This window comes from Gallus gallus, chromosome 5, assembly GCF_016699485.2.
Source record: "Gallus gallus isolate bGalGal1 chromosome 5, bGalGal1.mat.broiler.GRCg7b, whole genome shotgun sequence".
Lineage (NCBI taxonomy): Eukaryota > Metazoa > Chordata > Aves > Galliformes > Phasianidae > Gallus > Gallus gallus.
Genome location: NC_052536.1, coordinates 48,963,128 through 48,983,856, shown reverse-complemented (window position 1 = coordinate 48,983,856; position 20,729 = coordinate 48,963,128). Strand labels below are relative to the sequence as shown.

General features: G+C 40.3%; 1 protein-coding gene across 1 annotated transcript in view; it reads right to left on the bottom strand.

Moving 5' to 3' along the window:
• Positions 1-1,311: 1,311 nt before the first annotated feature.
• DYNC1H1 (dynein cytoplasmic 1 heavy chain 1) overlaps positions 1,312-20,729 on the bottom strand; it is a 42,532-nt gene continuing 23,114 nt past the window's right edge. Inside the window, exons 40-78 of the mRNA XM_015287795.4 lie at positions 20,581-20,702; positions 20,048-20,213; positions 19,621-19,784; positions 19,229-19,358; positions 18,140-18,273; positions 17,769-17,883; positions 17,491-17,652; positions 17,199-17,413; positions 16,908-17,112; positions 16,597-16,770; positions 16,380-16,499; positions 16,131-16,251; positions 15,340-15,535; positions 14,599-14,716; positions 13,415-13,630; positions 12,643-12,855; positions 12,337-12,464; positions 12,010-12,163; positions 11,138-11,284; positions 10,906-11,056; positions 10,457-10,710; positions 10,153-10,287; positions 9,965-10,059; positions 9,699-9,873; positions 9,261-9,336; positions 8,050-8,210; positions 7,670-7,781; positions 7,530-7,590; positions 7,045-7,168; positions 6,608-6,721; positions 6,186-6,356; positions 5,760-5,977; positions 5,488-5,591; positions 4,873-5,084; positions 4,065-4,218; positions 3,162-3,304; positions 2,623-2,791; positions 2,068-2,195; positions 1,312-1,675 (exon numbers count right to left, since the gene is read on the bottom strand). Of these exons, the coding sequence (XP_015143281.1) occupies positions 1,547-1,675; positions 2,068-2,195; positions 2,623-2,791; positions 3,162-3,304; positions 4,065-4,218; positions 4,873-5,084; positions 5,488-5,591; positions 5,760-5,977; positions 6,186-6,356; positions 6,608-6,721; positions 7,045-7,168; positions 7,530-7,590; positions 7,670-7,781; positions 8,050-8,210; positions 9,261-9,336; positions 9,699-9,873; positions 9,965-10,059; positions 10,153-10,287; positions 10,457-10,710; positions 10,906-11,056; positions 11,138-11,284; positions 12,010-12,163; positions 12,337-12,464; positions 12,643-12,855; positions 13,415-13,630; positions 14,599-14,716; positions 15,340-15,535; positions 16,131-16,251; positions 16,380-16,499; positions 16,597-16,770; positions 16,908-17,112; positions 17,199-17,413; positions 17,491-17,652; positions 17,769-17,883; positions 18,140-18,273; positions 19,229-19,358; positions 19,621-19,784; positions 20,048-20,213; positions 20,581-20,702 (5,886 nt within the window). The 3' untranslated portion in view covers positions 1,312-1,546. The remainder of the gene's footprint in view (positions 1,676-2,067; positions 2,196-2,622; positions 2,792-3,161; positions 3,305-4,064; positions 4,219-4,872; positions 5,085-5,487; positions 5,592-5,759; positions 5,978-6,185; positions 6,357-6,607; positions 6,722-7,044; positions 7,169-7,529; positions 7,591-7,669; positions 7,782-8,049; positions 8,211-9,260; positions 9,337-9,698; positions 9,874-9,964; positions 10,060-10,152; positions 10,288-10,456; positions 10,711-10,905; positions 11,057-11,137; positions 11,285-12,009; positions 12,164-12,336; positions 12,465-12,642; positions 12,856-13,414; positions 13,631-14,598; positions 14,717-15,339; positions 15,536-16,130; positions 16,252-16,379; positions 16,500-16,596; positions 16,771-16,907; positions 17,113-17,198; positions 17,414-17,490; positions 17,653-17,768; positions 17,884-18,139; positions 18,274-19,228; positions 19,359-19,620; positions 19,785-20,047; positions 20,214-20,580; positions 20,703-20,729) is intronic.

Sequence of the window (20,729 nt, the reverse complement as noted above, 5' to 3'; positions counted from 1 at the left end):
CACCTGAACAAGCTTCAAATGATGATATAAATGCAGCTGCACTTTGCTGCAGGCACTGAGATCCATCTTGAAAGGATGGAACCAACTAAACAAGCCTGTGTGGCAATTTAAATGAGAATTAGCTAAGCTATGTCCAGACTCAGATGGCTGAGATTGATGCCTGTGTGCTACTTCAGTGTCTGGGCACCACATTCCTGCGTGCTGTGTCTGGAGACATCTGTTCAGCTCTGGGGTAATTTCAAGTAAGTATTATGAGGGTATGTTGAGGAGGGAAGGAAGAATGACTGAATGGCAATTGATTTTTACACAGCTATTGCTCTTTGTCTCATCTGCTGTATGACAGGAGGGAAGTAGCTGTATGGTGAATGAGCCTCCAGGTTTGGCTACAAACACTGAACTGTGTGTATCTGAAGGCAATCTAGTTGTGTTTTTTTTTTTCCTTTAATCACAGAGAAGTTGACTTGTGCTGTTAACATACTTGTCCCTACCTGTTTGAACATTGTTTTGTATATATGGTAAATATTCTCAGTATATCTGCCAGTTTAGAACTTAGAATGCAAAACTGAATCCATTAACTGGAAGTAATCTTCCTTGTTAAGAACCATGACTTAAGCTGGTGCAGAAGTGCTGGATGCAGATGGGAGGTCAGCCAGCGAGAACTCTCTCATCTCACTCCTTGATGATAACCTTTCTGTATTTTCCTTTCTACATAAATGGACTATATCCACAGAAGTATAATTATCTGAAATATGTTGGTACCAACTAGCTGTGAAAGTGCTCATTCTGCATGACTGGCACAGAGTAACAGATTTTCTTAAAAATACTAATAAAGGTGGAAAACCTCTTGCAAGCTAGAAGCTTAGTAGTATTTTACCATTCCACTAATCTCTGCACAGTAACTATTCATATGCATCTTTGATCACTTCTTGGCCCAAAGAGAAACAAAATGGGAGCCTTCAGTCACCATAAAAGCAGCTTAAGAGGAGTGTCTCTTTTTTTTCTGCCAGCCTCTCCCCCACAGGAATGGTTTCTTTAAGACAGCACAGCTTCTGAATGCATCCCAGCAGCTCTGTAAAAGCAGCTTCTTATCAGACTTCACAGTGGATGACGTCAGGCCTTCTGTCTTACTGCATTAGAGACTTGTCTTTCAGTGTTCTTGTTTCTATGCTTTAGTTACAGGATTAGCTGAGGGAGCCGTATGAAGGTCAGTGCTATGCCTGAAGACCAAGCTATTGATTGTTATTGTCTGGAAAGACTGTAGATACAATTTTCTAGTTGAAAGTCACCATAAGAATTCCAGGAAGTCAGAAATCTTGCTATAGGTTTTATTTCCTGTAATACCACCAGCAAATATGCCTGTCATTAACCATCTAAAAATCTCATTCGGTATTCCTTCAGACAAATCTAGCCCAGCAGCTTTCAAATCACCCCTTCTTCCAAGTCAACCTCGCACAAAACCACCTGACACCCACATTGACTACACTGTCTAGGTGAGGAATACACAGAAGAATGACATCTATTACAGTATTGCCAATTTAAAAGCTTTTCACTCAGTGCAGAGAACCGCAACACCGCGCTCATAGAAACTACGTGGGTCTTCCTTGGTAGCTATTTCAAAATCAACTGTGAAAATCAGATCAGCACGAGTGAAGTTCAGGTAAACAGGGAGTGTCACCTGGGAAGAAACATGAATACAGAAGTTAGGAAAGGTAGCTGGAGACAGGAAGAAGTTCCTGTACTGCTTAGTGGTCTTTATACAATAGAAATTCAGTCAATATTCAGCATCTGAGACCAGTACACAGGTATAACAATTTACCTTTAAAGGATAGCCCCCTTTATATAAATAAACTTAAGTTTTGGCTTGACTTCAGGTTTAATCTTTTCTGGACGCTTTGCTACCCCTGACAGTGAGAAGATTACTAAAGAAACAACTCCGTCTGTGGTGCCAGGAAAAAGAGGCAGCCACAGTGCTTTAGCACGATGATTCTAGTTGGACAGCTCCAAGAGGATATAAAACCAACTACCTCTCGTGTAATTTTTTTTTAAATTACTTTCATCAATACTTACAACATTTGCTTTTTTATCAGCATTTGTCTGCTTGATCCAACGAAGCTGTGTAATAGGTAATACAGTTGAAATAGCATTTGAAAGTGACAGCTTGTTGTTGCTGCATGTAGCTCCTTGAAGCTTCAGGCCTGTAAATTGAAATGCACTTTAGAATTCTAAGAGCTTTCTTACATCCAAGGAAAGCAGGTCTCCCTCTGCTGTTCAGGGGCTGTGATGTTAATCCTTCAAGGTCTGTAAGAATATGTTTTAAACTATGGCCATGCTGATCCTCTGCTCTCTCCATTAAGAGAGCAGTAAGTATTTTGTGCCCCAAATAGAGAAGTCATGACAGATACTCTAAGGAATAATGTTTGAGCACAAACTGACCTGAGTCTTGACGTTTATTACCATGATAAACACTTTCCTATTAATAATATATTTTAACAACTTCAGAAAGCATCCAGTAACTCTTGCAGTCATATGACTTTCTCACATGACACAGCCCATTTAAAACCAGCCAAATTTAAAATGGAAGTAGTGTAGAAGAGAGACCCCTCTTTCCAGAGTGAGTTTTACCTGTGACTCCAAAACTGCACGCATCCAGCACGGCGTTCTGTGTGGTTGTAACATTGACCTCAAGGCAGAGCTCCTCAAGGGACCAGCTGTTTGCCTGTGCAACATACTGCCGTGTAGCAGTAATGTATGCCTCTGGTACAAACAGGCCACCGAGGCACACGTGGATGTTCTAATGGAGGAGGGATGGGGGAAAAGAATAGCAATTATTACAGATATTACTTCATCAATCTTAATCTATGTTAAAAATCTTCCTGCTGCTGGACCACTGTGTGACTGCTAGACTGTTCTTTTCCTTTAAGTGTACGTTATCTGTCACTGTAAAAATTGTGTTTTTTCCTCTGATCTACACATTAGCCTGCTGACCTCATTGTTTTGGTATCAGTAGGTACTTAACAGCATTTACAAGCACAATTATGAAAAACTGACTGAAGCTATTTTGCCTCAGGAACCCCCCTAAGGAGTCTTGATATGAAGACTCCATAAAGCAGTTAGGCACCTAAATCCAGATACGACCTCTTGATGATAGAAGCACAAAGTACCTTTAGTTCTTTTGCTCCACCAGAGGCAGCTGCCTGGGAAATATTCTGCAGCTGTTTGATGCGTTCACTGAAGTCAGACACCCACTGAATCACAGTCATTCCAGCTGGCACTGTGTAATGAGACCAGCTGCGAGGCAAGATACCTATGGAAAATATGATTAAAATCAAGAGTTGTGCACTATTTTCACGCTATCCATTTTTCTTCCTCTTCCAGTAACTATTTAATGCTTGGATCAGGACACAAATGTCTATTAAAATGCTTCTCAGGAAGTACAAGCATTTATTTAAGATAGCCCTCCAGGTCTAATACTTAAAATGCCATCCAGTTACAGAAATTGTTCAAAAGGAACTTCAGTTACACGTCTGTAGACTCTAATAACTGATCTTTACGTTTTCTTGAAGATTTGAGTTCCATAGAAAGAACCGGTCAAGTTACTGCGCTTTACCTAATGCTGTTGCTCAAAACATATCGGAGTGGTACTTCAACAACAGATCTTCAGGTATTATTAGAAATGCAAATTTACCTACAGTAAAGAGAAGCTTAGAAAAATCAAGGAATTGCTAGAAGATGTAATTAGGAGCAATATTACTCTGTACTACAGTTAACTTTGTTCCATTGCCAGTTAGAGACTGAAACAACAGAGTAACATTTCAGCTTAGAAATTAAGCTGCTAATGTAAACTATCTGGAAAAGTCTAAAGTTACTGACCCCAGCTTGAAATCCCAAATTAAACTAATTGCATTTCTATGCTCGACTCAAAAGGGATTGCTTATCCTGAGGAGTAAAGCCAATCCCAATTTTCCTGCAGTTTCTTTTTTAAGCTGCTGAGCTTAACAGCCTCCAACTTACAGAGTACAAGAGGCAAACAGAGCACAGGGAGATACCAGTTTTAATTACCATACCTTTCACCAGTTCATTTATGAGTGTACGTAGGTAGTTGGTTTGTTTCTTTTTCCCTTCACACACTTGAACCACATCTGCAAGGTCCTGACGCACATCCTGAAGCAGCTTAGCTCCCATTTTCACCTCTCTCTCAAAGAACCGGAACAAAGGATCCTGATCATCAGAACATTTGAAGTAAATTGCAGATCAGTGTTTAACGTCCTTGCTGGAGAACTGCTAGTAGAAGACTTCTTGTTGAGCAGTGAATGCAGACTGTGTGCTGCAGCTCCTTCAAATCAATTCTGGATTGCTTTTGATCACCTGCTATCCCACAGTTAAGCCTTCAGGAGCAATTAGGCAGTCATGGACACCTTAATCTGAGGAGCTTACTCCACAGTTAAAGCTTAGGTTAATTACTGTCCAGACCCCACGAGTTTCCCTCTGAAATGTGTGCTATCACTCAGCAGAAGCTGCTGCCTTATATTCCTTTACTATCACTGAACTTTAACATTAATTTGCATGCACTAACTGTAAAGGCAGCATCACAAGTAGCAGCCAGTGTGCTACTTAATTTATCACAAAGAAGCTTCAGAAGCAGTTCCTGTGATTTAAAGAATTCCCTAAAAACACGGAGCCAACTTCTAAGAGCATTTCAAGAAACTCAAGAGGGCATGATGTAGCTGAGGCAGTTAGAATAAGCACCGTTACAAGTTCCACTGTCTCACAGAACAGCTTAATTGGTGGTGCTTGAAGTCACAATGCACTTTCTCCAATACATCAGAACTTTCGCAGTTCCTGTGTTCACATTAGACAAAACTTAATTCTTACCTTAATGTTTTCCACAGTTCGCTTCAGATGATTTAGAGTTTGTGGGATAAGGTGAAGCCAGTTAGAAGCTGTGGTATGCAGTGTTCTCATCCAGGCTGGGCGACCATCTGATGTAGAATCAGTTCTTGTCTTCTTCTCAGTTTCTGCATAAGCTAGATCATCTTCATCCTCCAGCATCTGCATTTTCAGCATTTTACTGATCATATCTATGCCTAAAACACAGAAAAGGCACACTGTTAGTCAGAAAAGAACTGGCACTGAGATGAAAACATCTGACTACATACAAGAACCAGGACTTATCTCTCCCCCGATCTAGACCTAAGATACAGAACTGTCTAGCCGCATGAGGTTCTGGGGATGACATTAAAGCTTTCTAGAACTATGGGAACCTGACATCTAGAAGGCTGCATGTAACCAGCTTTTGAATTCACAAGCCTCTTGGCAGTTTCTGGACTGCTGAAGCACTTACTTTGCAGAAGTTAAACCAACTGTGTTGAGAGAGGGGGGGAAAGCTAGTGTTTTGTTCTTCACCAGGACTGAGGTTTCTCATCTGCTTTTCATTTAAAGTGTTGGCCTTCTAATCTACATAAGTCATTACTGAAGTTCTGTTTTTACCTTGCGTGGTGAGAAGAACTTTTTCTGCGTTATTTGGCAGGCCTAGCCATGATGGCGTTTGAGTATCTGGCAGCATCTCAACCCACTGGACAAATTCTTCACGTCTGCAAGCAAGAATTTTGGTTAGAAGGCCTTCCCTTATTAGATTAACAAGGTAATTATTTGCCCAAGACAAATGTTTACACAGCTGAACACCAGCACAGAGATAACAGATCAGGGTTAAGTTTTAGTTTAAGAAATGTACATAGAAATCTGGATACGGAAAACGATACCTGATCCCATCTGGCATCTGAATATCTTTGTGTCCATCAACTTTGCAAGCCAGTTTGAATTCGCTGTCAAAACTCAGAGTAGTAAACAGACGTTCCAAGAAAGTGTTTAACAAACGCTGATCAAATTCGTTATCGATGCGGCCTCCATAGATGGATTGTGCCATCAGTGTCTTTAAGGCAGACCAGGGGATTTTATCAGGTGAAATGTTCTGGCGGCCCTGTAAGAAAAATGCACTGCAATTAGCAGGGAACCATCTTCCTCACCTCTCCTCTGACAGAGGAATCATACTCAGCAACTACATAAAATTGCCAGCAGATTATTTAAGCCTACTCATCTAAGTAGCCGAAGGTTTCCAGAAGAGACTACATGACTGAAAAATTTTAGTAATCAAATAATACCTATGCCTAGGGTACAGAATTACTTGCCTTTGCTGTGTCATCCAGCCACGTATCTACTGTGTCACAGGCAGATCTCAGATCAGATTCTCCAAATTCATACTTCTTGGACCAACCCAATGGAGCATAGCGCAAACGCTCTTGGATAATGGCATGGAACCAGGCAAGCAGGAAATATAAACGAGCACGTTCATTTGGAGACTAGGAAGTAGAGAAAAAAAAAACATTATTACCCAAGTGAACTGATAAAGAAAAAGCCTTCTAAAAAGGCTAGAAAATAGCTCATTTAGTACTAGACTGCTACCAAAACTATGTTCTACCAACAGATGGAGCAACTACTTTACTTCTGCATGAACAAGACATTCTACGTACATCTTAGAAGATGAGGTTTTGCCAGCTTTCTAAAGTACAGTTCTAACAAATGCATTCACCCACAGAAGGCACAGCCTTACCTTGCACATTCTAGATACTGGAATGCTACTGAAAGTCCTCAGCATGTTTGCCTTCACGCCAGGAGGAGGTTCAAACACAAAGATTCGGCCAGCACGTAACAAATTCACTGGCACCTAGAAAAGATCAACAAGCTCAAATCCAACTCCTTCAGTCTTCTTTACATTACATCCCTCTAATAGCATTACTGTTAGATTCAAAACCTCATTCTGAGCTCACACAGCGAGTCCTGCCTTTCTTTGGGAAGGTGGGGTCATCAGTGGAAGGAATTACATGAAGTTTTCAGGTACAGTTAAATAACTAAAACCATCTCCTGCCAGCATGTATTCTCCTTTTGCTAAGGGAGAGAGGCAGTCACGAGAAATCCTTCCCTGGGTAGCATTCTTGGTTCTTCATGCCAGTTACTGTACCAAAGCATCACATTTCAGATCAGCATTACCTTTGGATTGATCTCCATGGTAAGGAAGAGTCTGAAGCAAGCATGGGGTTGCAGGGAGTGCAACTTCTTTTCCAGCTGCATGAGCCAGCCAGGAGCCAGGTGAACATTCTTCAGCATTACCCACCTATGAAGTTTTGAAACAGACGGAGCATTTTTTAGTGTACAGCTCAAGGATCCTGGTCACTATCACAAGAGTAATAGAATCTGATATTAATGCTACAGGTTTTCCTCCATTTTTAAACCCTTCTATTATACAGAATCAGTTACTACTGTAAATGGGCTACCTATCCAGTTCTGCAGCTACAACCTACCTCTCCTCCTGAAAATACTTAAGTTGAACAGCTGTACATAAATTATTATAAATTTCAGCTCAGAAGATCAGATCTTTTCTTCACAGTTTTATCTGTTCAGGCAACAGATTATTACTCTCCCACTCCAGCCTCCCTGTCAGGTGGCATTCCAGCTGAAAAACAGTTAGAACGTACCTTCCAGATTTCACCGCTGTGTTTATTGCTTTATCTGCTTGGTTAAATCCTTCAGCAGAACCTGGAAGACAGAAAGTTGCTAAAGCTCTCTGCTAACGATTTTATTTATGCTTAGATAATGAAAAATGTTAACTTCTTACCAATAGCAATGGAAGTAATCTGTGTATTCTGCTCAGCTGCAAGGTCTTCAACGTGACCACTGGCATCATAACCAGGCACTGAACACATCAGCACAGGGGTATTAGGTTTCACCTGTTGTACAAGAATTTTGAATAAGATGAAGCAGCCGCTGTGTGAACACACGAATGCATGAAGCTCAGCCTTTCCTCCCTCTGGTCAGCTAAAGTCATTATGTTATCCTCATTTTCCTTTTACCAAATAGGCAAATAATCCATTCTTCATACCACAGGCAGAAGGGCAAGGGGAAGAAATGTTCCGTGAACAAGTTTACTTGGAACTCACCCAAAGCAGCACAGAGCATTACCTTGGGGTTTTATCCTTTCACTAACAGGAAACTTACCTCTGTATCCACAATGTGCGTCAGATCTAAAGGCTGCTCCATAATGGACATGAAAGATTCTCCAAGATTTGTTGAAACAAATGTATGCGCCATTGCCAATAAGCGATCCGGACGGAAGGCCTGGATCAGAAGCAAGCGATGAATGGCCTGTCCAATAGGAGCTGGAGAGGGGAAACAGAATTAGATGGACAGGTAAGAAATTCAACCCTCCATACCTTCTTTTCAATCCTCCCTTCTCTTTTTCCCATCTCACTCCAAACACTAAATATTTACAGAGTAATTACCCCTCTGTAAGACCTGCTGCAACATATTAATGGAATGCTTATACTCTGTGTTCACTTTAACAGTAAGCAGAAATGTACCAGCTTCAGCTCATTTGTCTTCTGTGACATTTTAACTACTTCCTCAATTTCTCATGCTGCAAGCCTTTTAAAAGCCTACTTGATAAAATGCTTCTACAGAAACACTACCTGTTCACAAAACCTATGGTCTGGAGTTGCCATGATGTGATTTTAAACTTTCAGGGACAACAGATCTCTTCCCATTATCTCACTCATTCAATAATCTGCTGCTCCGCAGGACTTTGAGTATTATATACTCGTCCAGGATAGACAGGATAGGTAATGTAAAGTCACTTCAGTTAATGGTCAAGCAGCCTTACAGTATCTAATGAGTACCAGCTTAGAAACCTTAGCATACAAAATCGCTTACAGGAATGAGTCTGGCATAACCACAGATGGCAAGCACTTCCTAGCACTAACTTTTAGACAGGGGAGTAACTGAGGGGCACTGGTTACTTCCAAAGATGCAAGCAACACTTAATGAATTAGCTCTCACAACTACTGCAGCAAAAATTCAGACTTGGTGCCTAGCTGCAACTGCAGGAGAAAACATTATAGTAGAACAGACCTTTCCTCAGAAAATATATCAAACTTGGAGCCTTTTAGACTACTGTGCTTAGTAGAAGTGGAAGTGCAGATCTCAGAACAGGGAGCAGGAACAAAGTACAGTAACGCCTGCCTGCAAATGCTGCCTATAAAAGTGGTGATTTTTTTCTTTATTAAGAACAGACCAAGTTTCTTCCACAGTCCCAAGTCTGTGATTTTCCCATTCCAGCTGTATTTTAGTATTATTTTAAAATCTCATCAGTTCTACTTAGACTGAAGTCAGTACAGTAGGACTGGTGTGGGCAATAGTGCAACTTAACTTACTTGCAGGTTTTTCTTCAGTCCAAAGGTACGGTACAGTCTGCTCTGGTGAACTGCTATCCAGCCAGATACAGAATTGCTGTATTGAAAGAAAAGGTAAAGTATTTACAGAAACGGCAAAGAAATGGAGTTTCACAGCACTAAAAGTGTGCTGTATGGTTTAGGTCCTCTTCATGATGCAACAGAGATCTCCAGTTTCAGCCTTAAAATCTAGAACTTAATGTACTGCAGTATTCAGCTACTTATAGGCTTTGGGTAATAAACAAAAGACAGCTATGGTGAAGTTGAACTTGACAGAGGCCAAGTTCTACTAGCCCTTCATTTGAAACATCCCCTGTCCACCAGGAGAACTTATTTGTAGCATGAAGCTCTTATAAATCAGAAAGCTAAAAAGCTGAGCCAAGTAGTTGGGTGCAGGAGAACAACCCAGCCAACGCTTACCTCATCAGCTTGAACTTTGGAAACAAGGTCCTTGAAGGCAGGAAGGCAGCTCAGCCTCATCATTGCTTCTGTCTGCTCTACAGTCAAACCGTTGATTTTGGGGAGGGATGCAGTGTTTAGTACAATCTCCTTTCCTCTCAAGAAATGCTGGAATTCTGCATCGTATGTAGGCTCCCTAATGTTAAGGGAACAAAAAACTTTAGCTCAATGCTGTTTTCAACACATCCCTCCCTTTTTCAACTCAAGTGAGGTAAGAAAACACTTACCCAATAGTGCCTTTCAGTTTAATCCGGGCCAACAACATAGCAAATGTTATATGATCCTGATGCAGCATGCCACGTGCTACTCTATTGAAAGCCACCTATTAAGAAAAGAGTGAAGTTAGTGGCATCAGGAGCCTTGAACTCCCACCTTTCAAAAATTATTAGTGTATCTACTCAGTAAAATACTGAACCTGGAAGAGATCCTTTGTGATAACCGAGAGGCGATGAGTATGGTCTGTGATTCCCTTCAGATTTGGGTTCTCATACAAGACATTGTGGTAGATGTCCAAGAAAAACTGGAGAGAGTATTGGTACAGGAAGTGTATCTGAAACACAAAAGAGTTTGGTTTCCTCTCTAGAATCCTGCTGGTTTTGTCAGCCAACGGCTTATGCCTACAAAACTGTAACACTGCAGCTGGGACAGGAATTAGGCAGTACCAAATTAGCTTTGAATAATATTTACATGAGATTTCTGGTAGGAAGAGCTCATCCTACCTGTTTCAGTGACTCCATAGTAAAGTAGATACTGCTGCATGCTGTCGAAAGGGGTAAGTACTGCTGTGAAACAGTCTCCACTTCCTGCATGACAATATCAGTCTCCTCTACTTTTCTAGTAACTTCTGCTGCCTCCTTCTTCAGGTTCTCAAGAGTAGTAATGATGGTGTCATCATCCAGGATACGTCCCTTCACTTCATTAAGCGCCTGTAGTAGGGATTTTTCTAACTGACGCAAACGCAGCTGAAATTCACCTTAATCAGAAGAAAAATTAGGTTACATACTTGTATAGGTGTGGTAGCTTTTAAGGATTACATTTTGCTCCTGGCCATACAAAAAAAGCAAGGGCATCACCTATAGAAGTATTTTACTGTGTATGTCTACAGCTAAAGTTAAACCACTGTATTCTTTCAGAAAAGAGGAAGTTACTCTAATTTTGGTAACCATACCCTGAAGTTTGAGGAGGTCTGAGCGTTTTTCATCAACGTCTGGTCTTTCAGCTTTCAGGACTTCATTCAGGCACTGGCTCTGTAAGCTGCTGCGAGTTACTGTGAAGTTCACAAATGTAACACGAGAGCAGAGGTCCGGTGGGAATTCAACCTATCACAGAAAACATGAAAAACTTCCTCAGCTCACTGACACACCATTTATACCAATAGGAGAACTCTGAGTTTTGCTTACTGTTGGATCTCTGGTGGAGAGGAAGATAACAAAGGATGGTGACAAATCAATATCTTGGTCTCCCAGAGTAATCAGAACTCTGCCTCCAGTTCTTCGGACTTCACGATTCAGAACAGGATTCAGAACTGGATCATAGCTCTCCACATCCTAAAAGCAGAGATGTGTTACACAAACTGTTACTTACACATATCTCTAGCTGAACTCCTGATCCAACTAAGGCTAACGCTCTGGTAGCAATCCATTTACAGCTAGTTAGGAATACAGACCACATTCACGTTTCCATCTGTAGCTGAACTACAGAAGCTCGGAGTTTATGCTATTACTATACAAGGCCTCAGTAGAAGAGTATTGCTAATGGCCTAGCTGCGTCAGTTTAAATGAATAATAGGTCCTATTCTAAGCAACACAAGTAATAGCTGCTGATCTCATCTGTGAGCTAACATGTTTTCCCAGTTCTATGCTAGGAAACAAAATCTCAGAAGTGAAAGCCAACCACTACTGGCATTTCTTCCCACCACTCAGAACAGATTAATTCTGGATAGCCAGGCATATTAGCCATTAATAACTATGACTAGAGACAACATACAGGATGAAGGAAATAGACAGGCTGCAAGTCTCGTGTACAAAAAGATCATCTGATAATAAGAGCATTAAGAAGGTAGAAAAAGGAAATGGCTTCTTTTGACTGCTTATCTCATTTTTCCTCAAGATTTTTCTCAGGACTAATACTTCACATACTACTCTGTATTGATGAAATAATACCTTGAAAGTTAGATTACTTGCATCTGACTAACAGAAAGACTGCAAACTGACTAGTAAACAGGAAAGAATTCAAGAACTGTAAGCAGTTTCTACGTGATCACAGAACTAACCTGAACCAGGAGCGGGTTACCAAATCTCAAGGCGCTTTCCAAGTTCTTCCTGAAAGCATCATCCAAGAAACTAGTACGAGTTATCTTACGGTCTTTATATTCATTCATGATAAACTCTGTAGCTTGTCCAGAGGGATCAATGATCAGTGGATACCTAAGTTAACAAAAAAAACACCACTGTCATTACTTGAGTTCTGACTGCAGACAACCTGTAAGCAGCTTTATGAATTCAGATGCTTTGAAACAGTTACTGTAATTCTCTGATGGGTACAAAAGCCTGCCTTCTGTGAGAACACTTCCAGAATTCTGGATCTTAGAGTGAAATACCTATTGAACCGCTTGAGCATGATGGCATTCTCAGTGCACAGGTCATCTGCGGGTAGAGAACTTGCTTGCCAGCGAAGCCGCTCATCTGCATTGGAAAGGTACTCTGTCCTCGCAATGTCTGTACGGAACTGCAAGAAGCACATACTGTCAGTACCTGACTAGAGACTGTGAAGGCATTTTGAGTAAATGCAGCTCTGCAAGTTACACTTCTCCAGTAGTCCCATTCTTTACTTAAGAAACCTTAAACCTTCTTGAACCGCTACAGGAAACTGACTTACGATTAAGCTGTCACAATGTTGTCCTTACCTGGATATTTGCTTGCTGCAAATGGTGAGACCATGTAGTGAACAAGTTCTGACGCATCTGCTGATCAAAGTAACCAGCGTAAGCAATAAAAGCTCCTGAAAGTAAGCAGTCTCCTGCAATAGTGGACATCTGGTTCTTGAAGGTTTCACTTGTCTTCTCCCATCTTTCACGTTCAGCAGAAAGACTCTTCAGAAGAGCTGTACTACGGTTCACCTTGGAGTAAGCAAAGTAGTCTCGTTAAATGATGTATAATTCCAATATTAAACATTTCAAGGAACGTTAATTACACTGATTCAGGGTCCAATTTAAATGCAGAAGCTCAGAATGAAATTAAATTCGTGTGTGTGCACTCCAGTGTTAATTCACTACGTTAGTATTCAACTCTTATCTTGAAAAGTCTGAAAGGTTAAGTACTAGCAGAGTAGTGATGTGCTAGTGGTTAGATCAAATAAGACTAAGGAACTCTTCCAAAAATATGAAGTCTTGTTACAATATTATACTACATCCATGGCTGTTTTGCAAGGGTTTCAGCTTATTTTAAGCCTGATGTAAACTGTCTTGTTATCTAACTGGCAACAAGAGCTGGATGTTTCTAACTCTAGCCAGGTTTCAGTAGCTTAAGAAACTTTGTGAGACCCAGCGATTAAGCAGATAGTTCAGATGCACAGTAAAGAGGAAGCAGCTCAGTTTACTCAGCATGATTCTGAAGAGTGGTTCAATTTTTGACTATCAAAGGTGAAAGAATAGAAAACTAAAATATATAAAGTCTTACCTTTGCTTCCACAGCAGCCAAGTCTGCCTTAATAGCTTGAGCTTCTGAAATTAGTACAGCATATTCTTCTTTGTAACGAGCAATGCTGGCCTCAAGATCACGAATCATCTGCTCCACTTCATTTGCTTTCTGTTGGTTATCTTTGGCATCATCCTCCAGCTTCTGCAGTTCATTGCGTAGAGGTTCCACTCTTTTCAACATATCAGCATAGTTAAGCTGTTAACAATAAATAGGCCTTTTGTACTTTCCATATTAAAATGTGTCACCAAGAACCCCGGCATTCAGGTATACACTGTCAATTTCATCTTTTTAAGCTGAAGTACTTGCAGTTCATAGAAGGACTAACAGCTACTTAACAGAAACATAAGACTGTCTGAAAATCCATAAGACTTCAGTTTAATCCAAATCTCAGCACAAAAAAGGTTGATTTTTGCAATACACCTTTACTGCTCTCTAGACTCATAAGAAGTTATCTAAAAAGGTTGAGACCACATTGGTTAGTATGCAACACTGTTTTACAGAAATATTTCGTTATTCATTCATACCTGTACTGAGCTCATCTGTCTTTCCTAGTAAAGAATTCAGTACAGCCAAGCCACAGAACAGTTAGGATAGGACCTACTGGATAGACTGAAGCTAAACTGAATCTCTACACATCGCTACCATTTGCAGCAAGCACTATTTTATCAAGTCAACAGGCGAGTAAAACTACCTTAAGTCTCTCAGTAGGAGTGCACTTTCCCAGAAGCCTATTTATTTAAGATTCTACTACTTAGACATCTAAGTAGTAAGTCTAAGACTTCAGCAGAGTTGCTTGTGAACATGCCCCACTGTGAAACAAGATGGAAACAGCAGAGATTTCAGTAAGAGGATTCCAGTGCATTTTCCAGCACATCTTACTGAAAGCTCAAAAAAAAAATTATCTTGCACAGTAAAACAACAGAGAAAGGATCACCTATGGATCACCTATTCTTCACTGTAAATCTGAAGTTTCTTGGTGCAAAAAGTATATCTCTGGCACAGTAGTATAGAACCCATAAACATTCATATGAATATTCTACCCATGCCTTTCAAGCAAAGTAGCTTGCTTAGCTGAAACAGGCAAATTCAGAGCCTTCAGACTCTGCCATACACCTTTATGCACACTCTTCAGCATATGTTCTTTCCCACAGTACTAACTTTACCTGTGCAATTGCCCATTTCACCATTGGCCCACAGGCCAGTGATGCTCTGTTTACAATTTCGTAGTTGTAACTTGGATTTGACAGGTAGTTTTTCTTCATCTTCTCCCGGATGGCATCACTGCAAGGGAAAAGGGGAAAGTTATTAGAGACAGCATGAGTTCACTGAAGGTCAGCACACAGGTGTTCAGAGTGTGGTCTGCCTTTCACAATTTACGAGAACAGTTCCAACAGTTTTGGTGACTGGCAGCTGACTTGTTTTGATTAGTTTAAGACATTGTATCAGAAATTATAGTTTATGAGTAATAAAAAGCTATTTAACAAATTCTTATGACCAGTTCATCACAAACTGCTTAACTCTGCTCAAAGGATCACAGAATAATTTGGGGCTGCAAGGGAATTCAGGAGGTCTCATCTGACCTCCTGCTCAGACTCAGGAGCAGCTACGTCAGCCTGAGCAACCTGGTCTATCATTGCTGGAAGACCAGTTTAAAACAGTAATGTGAATTTGGACAGCAGCACAATGATTTGGAATTATGTCCTGAAGTTACCCAACAGCAATTGTTTTGACCCAGTCTGTACAGTGCATCTTTGCAGCAGTAATCTGTTCCCTGTAGCAAGTGCAGGAGTAGTCTCAAAAGAAGTCAAGTACAACAAAAGCAATTACAAAGAGGGAAAAGTCCAATTAAGACCTCCCATGCCTTTGTGAATAGTTTTTTCACATAAGATACTCTCGCACTTTACCTGATTTCCTCAGCAGAAAAGTTAACAATAGTTGGAATGAAGTTCTCTCTCATGATGATGGAACGTATTTGTTTCCAGTCAGTTGTACTTTCACCCAGAAGTAGGCAGATGGACTCCAGTGCTAGCTTCACTGCTGCAGGTGGATTAGCCATAGAACGGACCTCTACCAGGTGCTGTTTCTTTATGGACTTCACAGCTAACCAGTGTCAGGAAGATGATGAATGTGGATTGAAAGAGGAAAACAAATCGTTAGCAGAGTCTGCTAAAGGATCTTGGATCTGTAAAAATGCTTCAAGCTTTTCAAAGGAAGCTGAGGTAGCAGATAAACACTCAAAACTACCATGTCACAAGACAAACTTTTACAAAAGTTAACTGGACAACAGCCCACAGGCAACTTACTCTTGTCTCAAAATGACTTACTTAAAGCTTCATTGTAAGGAATGTTTCTTCTATCCAGTTTTATGAAAATAAAATTTGTTTGTATACTGCAAAAGGCATCAGCAACCTTTCTGATTATGAGCTTTCTTCACAAATACAGACACTGAATAACTAAACTGATGAGCCAGAAATTAACTCACAAGCCATAGTGAGTACCAAATATCAGATCAGTACTACGAACACCACAGAATCCGAGTTCAAATAGTAGGAATTTCTCCCACACTGTCCAGCTCCACGTTAGGTACCCCCATCTTCATTAGACAGGACCAACTCAGACCACACCAAAGCACATTACTACAGATTTCAGTTTTAGATCCAATCCCACAGCGTGATCCCTTCACATGCTGACATACCATTCTGCGCTTCAATGACAGCAGGCTCCACCTTGTCAAGATCTTCCTTCACGCTCATCTGCTTGTCTGCAATGACCTCCTGCTGTTTGTGCAGCTGTTCCTGAATCTCCTGGCTCATGACCTAAGTGGAAGTTTCACAAACAAAACACTGCTTTTTAGAAACTGAACTTCCTCAAGTACTTACTCTACAGGTTCTTGTTATAACCAAGAATATTTACTATGCACGAGAGATGTAATGATGATTTTTACCTTTTTCTTCTCAGCCTCTTGCTGATCTTTCACCATCTTTTTCAACTTGTCATTGGCTGCTGCATTCTTCACTTCCAGTTCCTGACTCTTTATTCTTAGGTCACGCCGCAACTCTTCCACCTGAGTTAGATTGTCAGATGGGAGAATTCAGATTAAACACAGAGATCCGTTTTATCACCCCAACCTTTACAAAGAGCAAAGTTTTAAAGATACGTACCTGATCAACTGTTTCCTTGATTTTTCTAAGGCCGACATTCAAATGCATTTGCTGTTCTTCTAATTCACTTCGTTTCTCATTGAACAAGTTGGCATAATGGTTGATGAAATCCAGATAGTGGCGTGGTGTGATTGCCATGGTTCTGCCTCCTCGTTTTGCCAGACGAGCGTTAGCCTTTAGGAAAGAAAGAACTCTCATCATTCACTGGTTTTAAACCTATTCAAATGCTAAATACCATACGTTTTAGAAAACTGGTGCATGATGCTGAGGAATAGAGAACAACACGAGTTAAGCAATATAATAAAACATACCTGATGAAGAGTCTGATGAACAAACACACAACTATTAACAATAGCTTCCCTATGTGATGGTGGTTGTGGGAGCTTATCATACACAACTGGCATGTAATCAGGCACAATATAATTTGGTTTCTCAAGATCCATTTTGCTTGTGAACTCTTTGCCAACTTGGTACAGCGCCTCCGTTGACCAATCTCCGAACCAGTTCAAAACACATCTGGAATACAAAGCATTTGTGAAGGATTCCCAAAAAATACTGTTTCCTAACGATTGAAAATGTACATTTGAATATACAACAATTACCTGTTGAAGAGGGCAGGAGAGGTAGCTGCCCTGTCCTTCAGGCCCTCAGAAGATGGATTCATTGTGAACACAACATGGAGATTGCGAATAACTTGGCTGGTGAACCATTTGTAGAGTTCTTCATGTGAATCTAACATCAAACCTTCCTTCTGCGCTCCTTCTTTACACTGAGTCATGAGGGTGGCATATTCATCTCCTTCAAACAGACCAGGAACCTAATTCAAAAGATAATTTTATAGTAGATTATAGTGGTAAAAAAGTGCTTAACATGTTTACATCGTAATATCCTTACCTCTCCGTTGGCTAGGAGAGTGTTCATCCTCTCCAAGAATCCAGAATCCAACACATTTGACTCATCCATTATGAAAGCTATTTTTTCGTTTTTACAGCCAGAACGTCTCAAAACTGTCCTAAGGTCTTCATCAAAATCTTCACCTGTGTATTTTCTGTGAACCTGGAAAGATTTAACATTTGTTATTAATAATTTCCTTTTAGTAGAATCTTTTGTAGAGGTATTTATGAAGTACACTTCAACTGACTGTTTTTGTCAAGTGAAACCAGCATGCCAACCTTAATTTGATAGACGCTCAAACCGTTCATCCAGGCAACAAATCTTGAGAGTGTTGTCTTTCCTGCTCCACTGACTCCAATAAGCAACAAGTGACCCTGTGGCTGACGGAAGATTCTGAAAAAAGAACACAGCAGGTTTGGTCGAGTGTTACCAACTTAATGAAGGTCTTTTCTTGAGTATCTAAACTTCAAGTTAGCACCAAACCAAAAACACACACCTCTAGCTAGAATCCTGCTATCTAGTGGCCAGAAGATCGTTTATGGACACGAACGACACTAAGCTCCTTTCTCAGCCTGTATACAGGCTGCTCTGCTTTGGAAAAAATCTCTTAATATGATGTACACAAACAGCAACTGAAGTTTCAACTTACCGGTCAATTCTTAATACGTGATCCAAGACTTCATTAAACAGAACAAGTGGTACATCAAGTTCTTCTTCATAAAAGACTTTAAGCCTAGCTTTCACATAGTCTCTTAATTCTTCTTGATCCACTGGAATATAATCCTAGAAGAATCAGTCAACAGAGTAGGGAATTTAAGATGAAGGTTATTTTGTTCAGAGATCAATTTTTTATTAGATAAAAGCAGAATTATTAGAATATCTAATACAGTAATCCCCTAATAGAAGCCTAAGAATGCTGTATTCATTTAACTCACACAAGAGCATGTCTACAGCTTAAAGTGCCACTGATAGTGGCACGTATCATAGAATCATAGAATCACCAAGGTTGGAAAAGACCCACAGGATCACCCAGTCCAACCATCCACCCATCACCAGTAGTTCTCATTAAACCATGTCCCTCAACACAACGTCCAAATGTTTCCTGAGCACCTCCAGGGTCTGTGACTCCACCGCCTCCCTGGCAGCCCATTCCAGTGCCTAATAGTTTAAATACTTTATCTATTGGACCTATGATAAGCTTAGCTTGAGCTGTCAGTCACCAAAGAGACTTGGAAGTAGCATGATAGACTTGATCTCCCTCACTCCCCCATTCAAACAGCCTTTCTTAAGCATTTGCTATTGGTCACTGAAAAGGGTAGCAGATCAGAATGACTCATGACTTGATGCAGAAATATTTCCACAGATTGCCCAGTAGTATCTACCTATTCAGAGAAACAGTCCACCATAAAATTTACAATGTTAGAGTTGGTCAAGGGTCATCTCTTATACAAGTGATTCCAAAAGCAGCAGCTGCCAGCAACTTTCAGGAAGTTTTATCCTATTCTAGAGAAACATCATTTAAAATTGCTTTTATGTACTATGGTGTATCTTCCTACAGAAAGGATAGCATCCCTGGAATAATAACTATTAACTCAGTGGTCACTTGTGTCAGATAATCACAGCAAGAACTTCTCAGAAATCAGCTTAATCAAATGGAAAACACAAATTACCATGTTAATATAGGCAAAAGAGCTACATCAGTTAACTGCTCCCAAACTATTCTGTTACTATTTATTACCTTTGACAGCCAGTTGCTGTATAAGATCGGTCTGCTCATAGCTTTTTCTTTGTCAATGTTGGGGAAGTGTTTCAGAGCAACCATATCAATGTTCTCATCAGTCCAACGTCTCTCTTCATCTTCTACAAGTCTGGAAAAAGAAAAAAATATCATGACTACAAATCCTCTGTAGTGGAAGGACTCAGTCACTTCATGTGGCAGTGCTACCAACACAGTGTTTCTACTCTGCAGTTACTATTCACAAGAGTGTTAAGCTGAAGTGAAGGAAAGCAGTCTAGCTACTTAACATTAAGCACGCTTTCAGCTTTCTAATGAAAGCAGGCAAGGAGTGGGGAAAATTCATTTTGCACTGTTTTTTTAAATTTCACTCTCCCCCATATCATGTGTCTTACCTGTCCTGGAAGAGACGTAATGCTTCATGGGCCCAAATCCTGATAAGCCCTTCAACCGGTAAGGTTTCTAGTGGTCTTAATGCTTCAAATATACCTCTCACCCATCGAGTCATTTCACGAGGTGAATAGATGTAGTGTGGCTGCGTGTCTTGAGTGAATCTCTCCTAAAAACCCAAACGTCTATTAGTTCTGTATATATAGCATATATGTAACAGTTACTTCATCTCAAAATTGTGCCATACTTTTACAGGCCTTGAGTTGCCATATATTACTTTGCTAGCCACATTCAGAAGCTTTCACCAGAAATCAAGTAATTAGTTGAATAGTTGTACAAGTATTATATGTGTGAAAGGCAAGCAATGCTTGTTAAAGTGATTTAGCAAAAAGGAAGACGAATTAGAATTTGGGGTTGTAGTCTACAAATTACCTGAGACATTGTGTAGAATTCTACCATAGCAGCAGTGAGAGGTTCTGCATATGTGCGAAGTGATGGGATCAGCCTCAGCATTGCCCGATTGAATGTTCCATATATCTGAGTAAGCGAAGCTGGTCCAGGATAGTCCACGTAAACAACAGGAACGTGACGTAAAAATCTGAAAGATTAACATATTTGATAGTCTGATAGGCCAAGTTACAGACTACACTATTTTACTTGTTTTTCTGCCAAGTTAAATCACTGCTTGATAAAAAATTCACACAGTAACTGCAGTTGATCAAGATGGATCCATAGTGATTTGGACCAAAAAGCATTCAGCATTTTAGAGAGGTGAGTCAAATATAACAACGAGGCCACTGACTGTCAGAGTAAGAACCAAATAGCAGTTACCTTCAAAAGTGAAGAATACAATGTAAGCACAGCTAGTATTAAAAAAGAATATTGAGAATGGATTCCATACTCATTGCCTCCATTTTGACCTTGCTATTCTGTAGCTACATAGAGCTGTTTATCAAACGTATTACCTATGTGAGAGAGGTTTTCTTCCAGGATCAGTAGGGGGATTACATGCACCAACAAACTGAATTCTCTCCAGTTTCACCCACGTCTGATCTGATGTACGGTAGAATCCCCCATGTTCCACCATCTGGAAAAAAACAAAGCAAAAAAAACA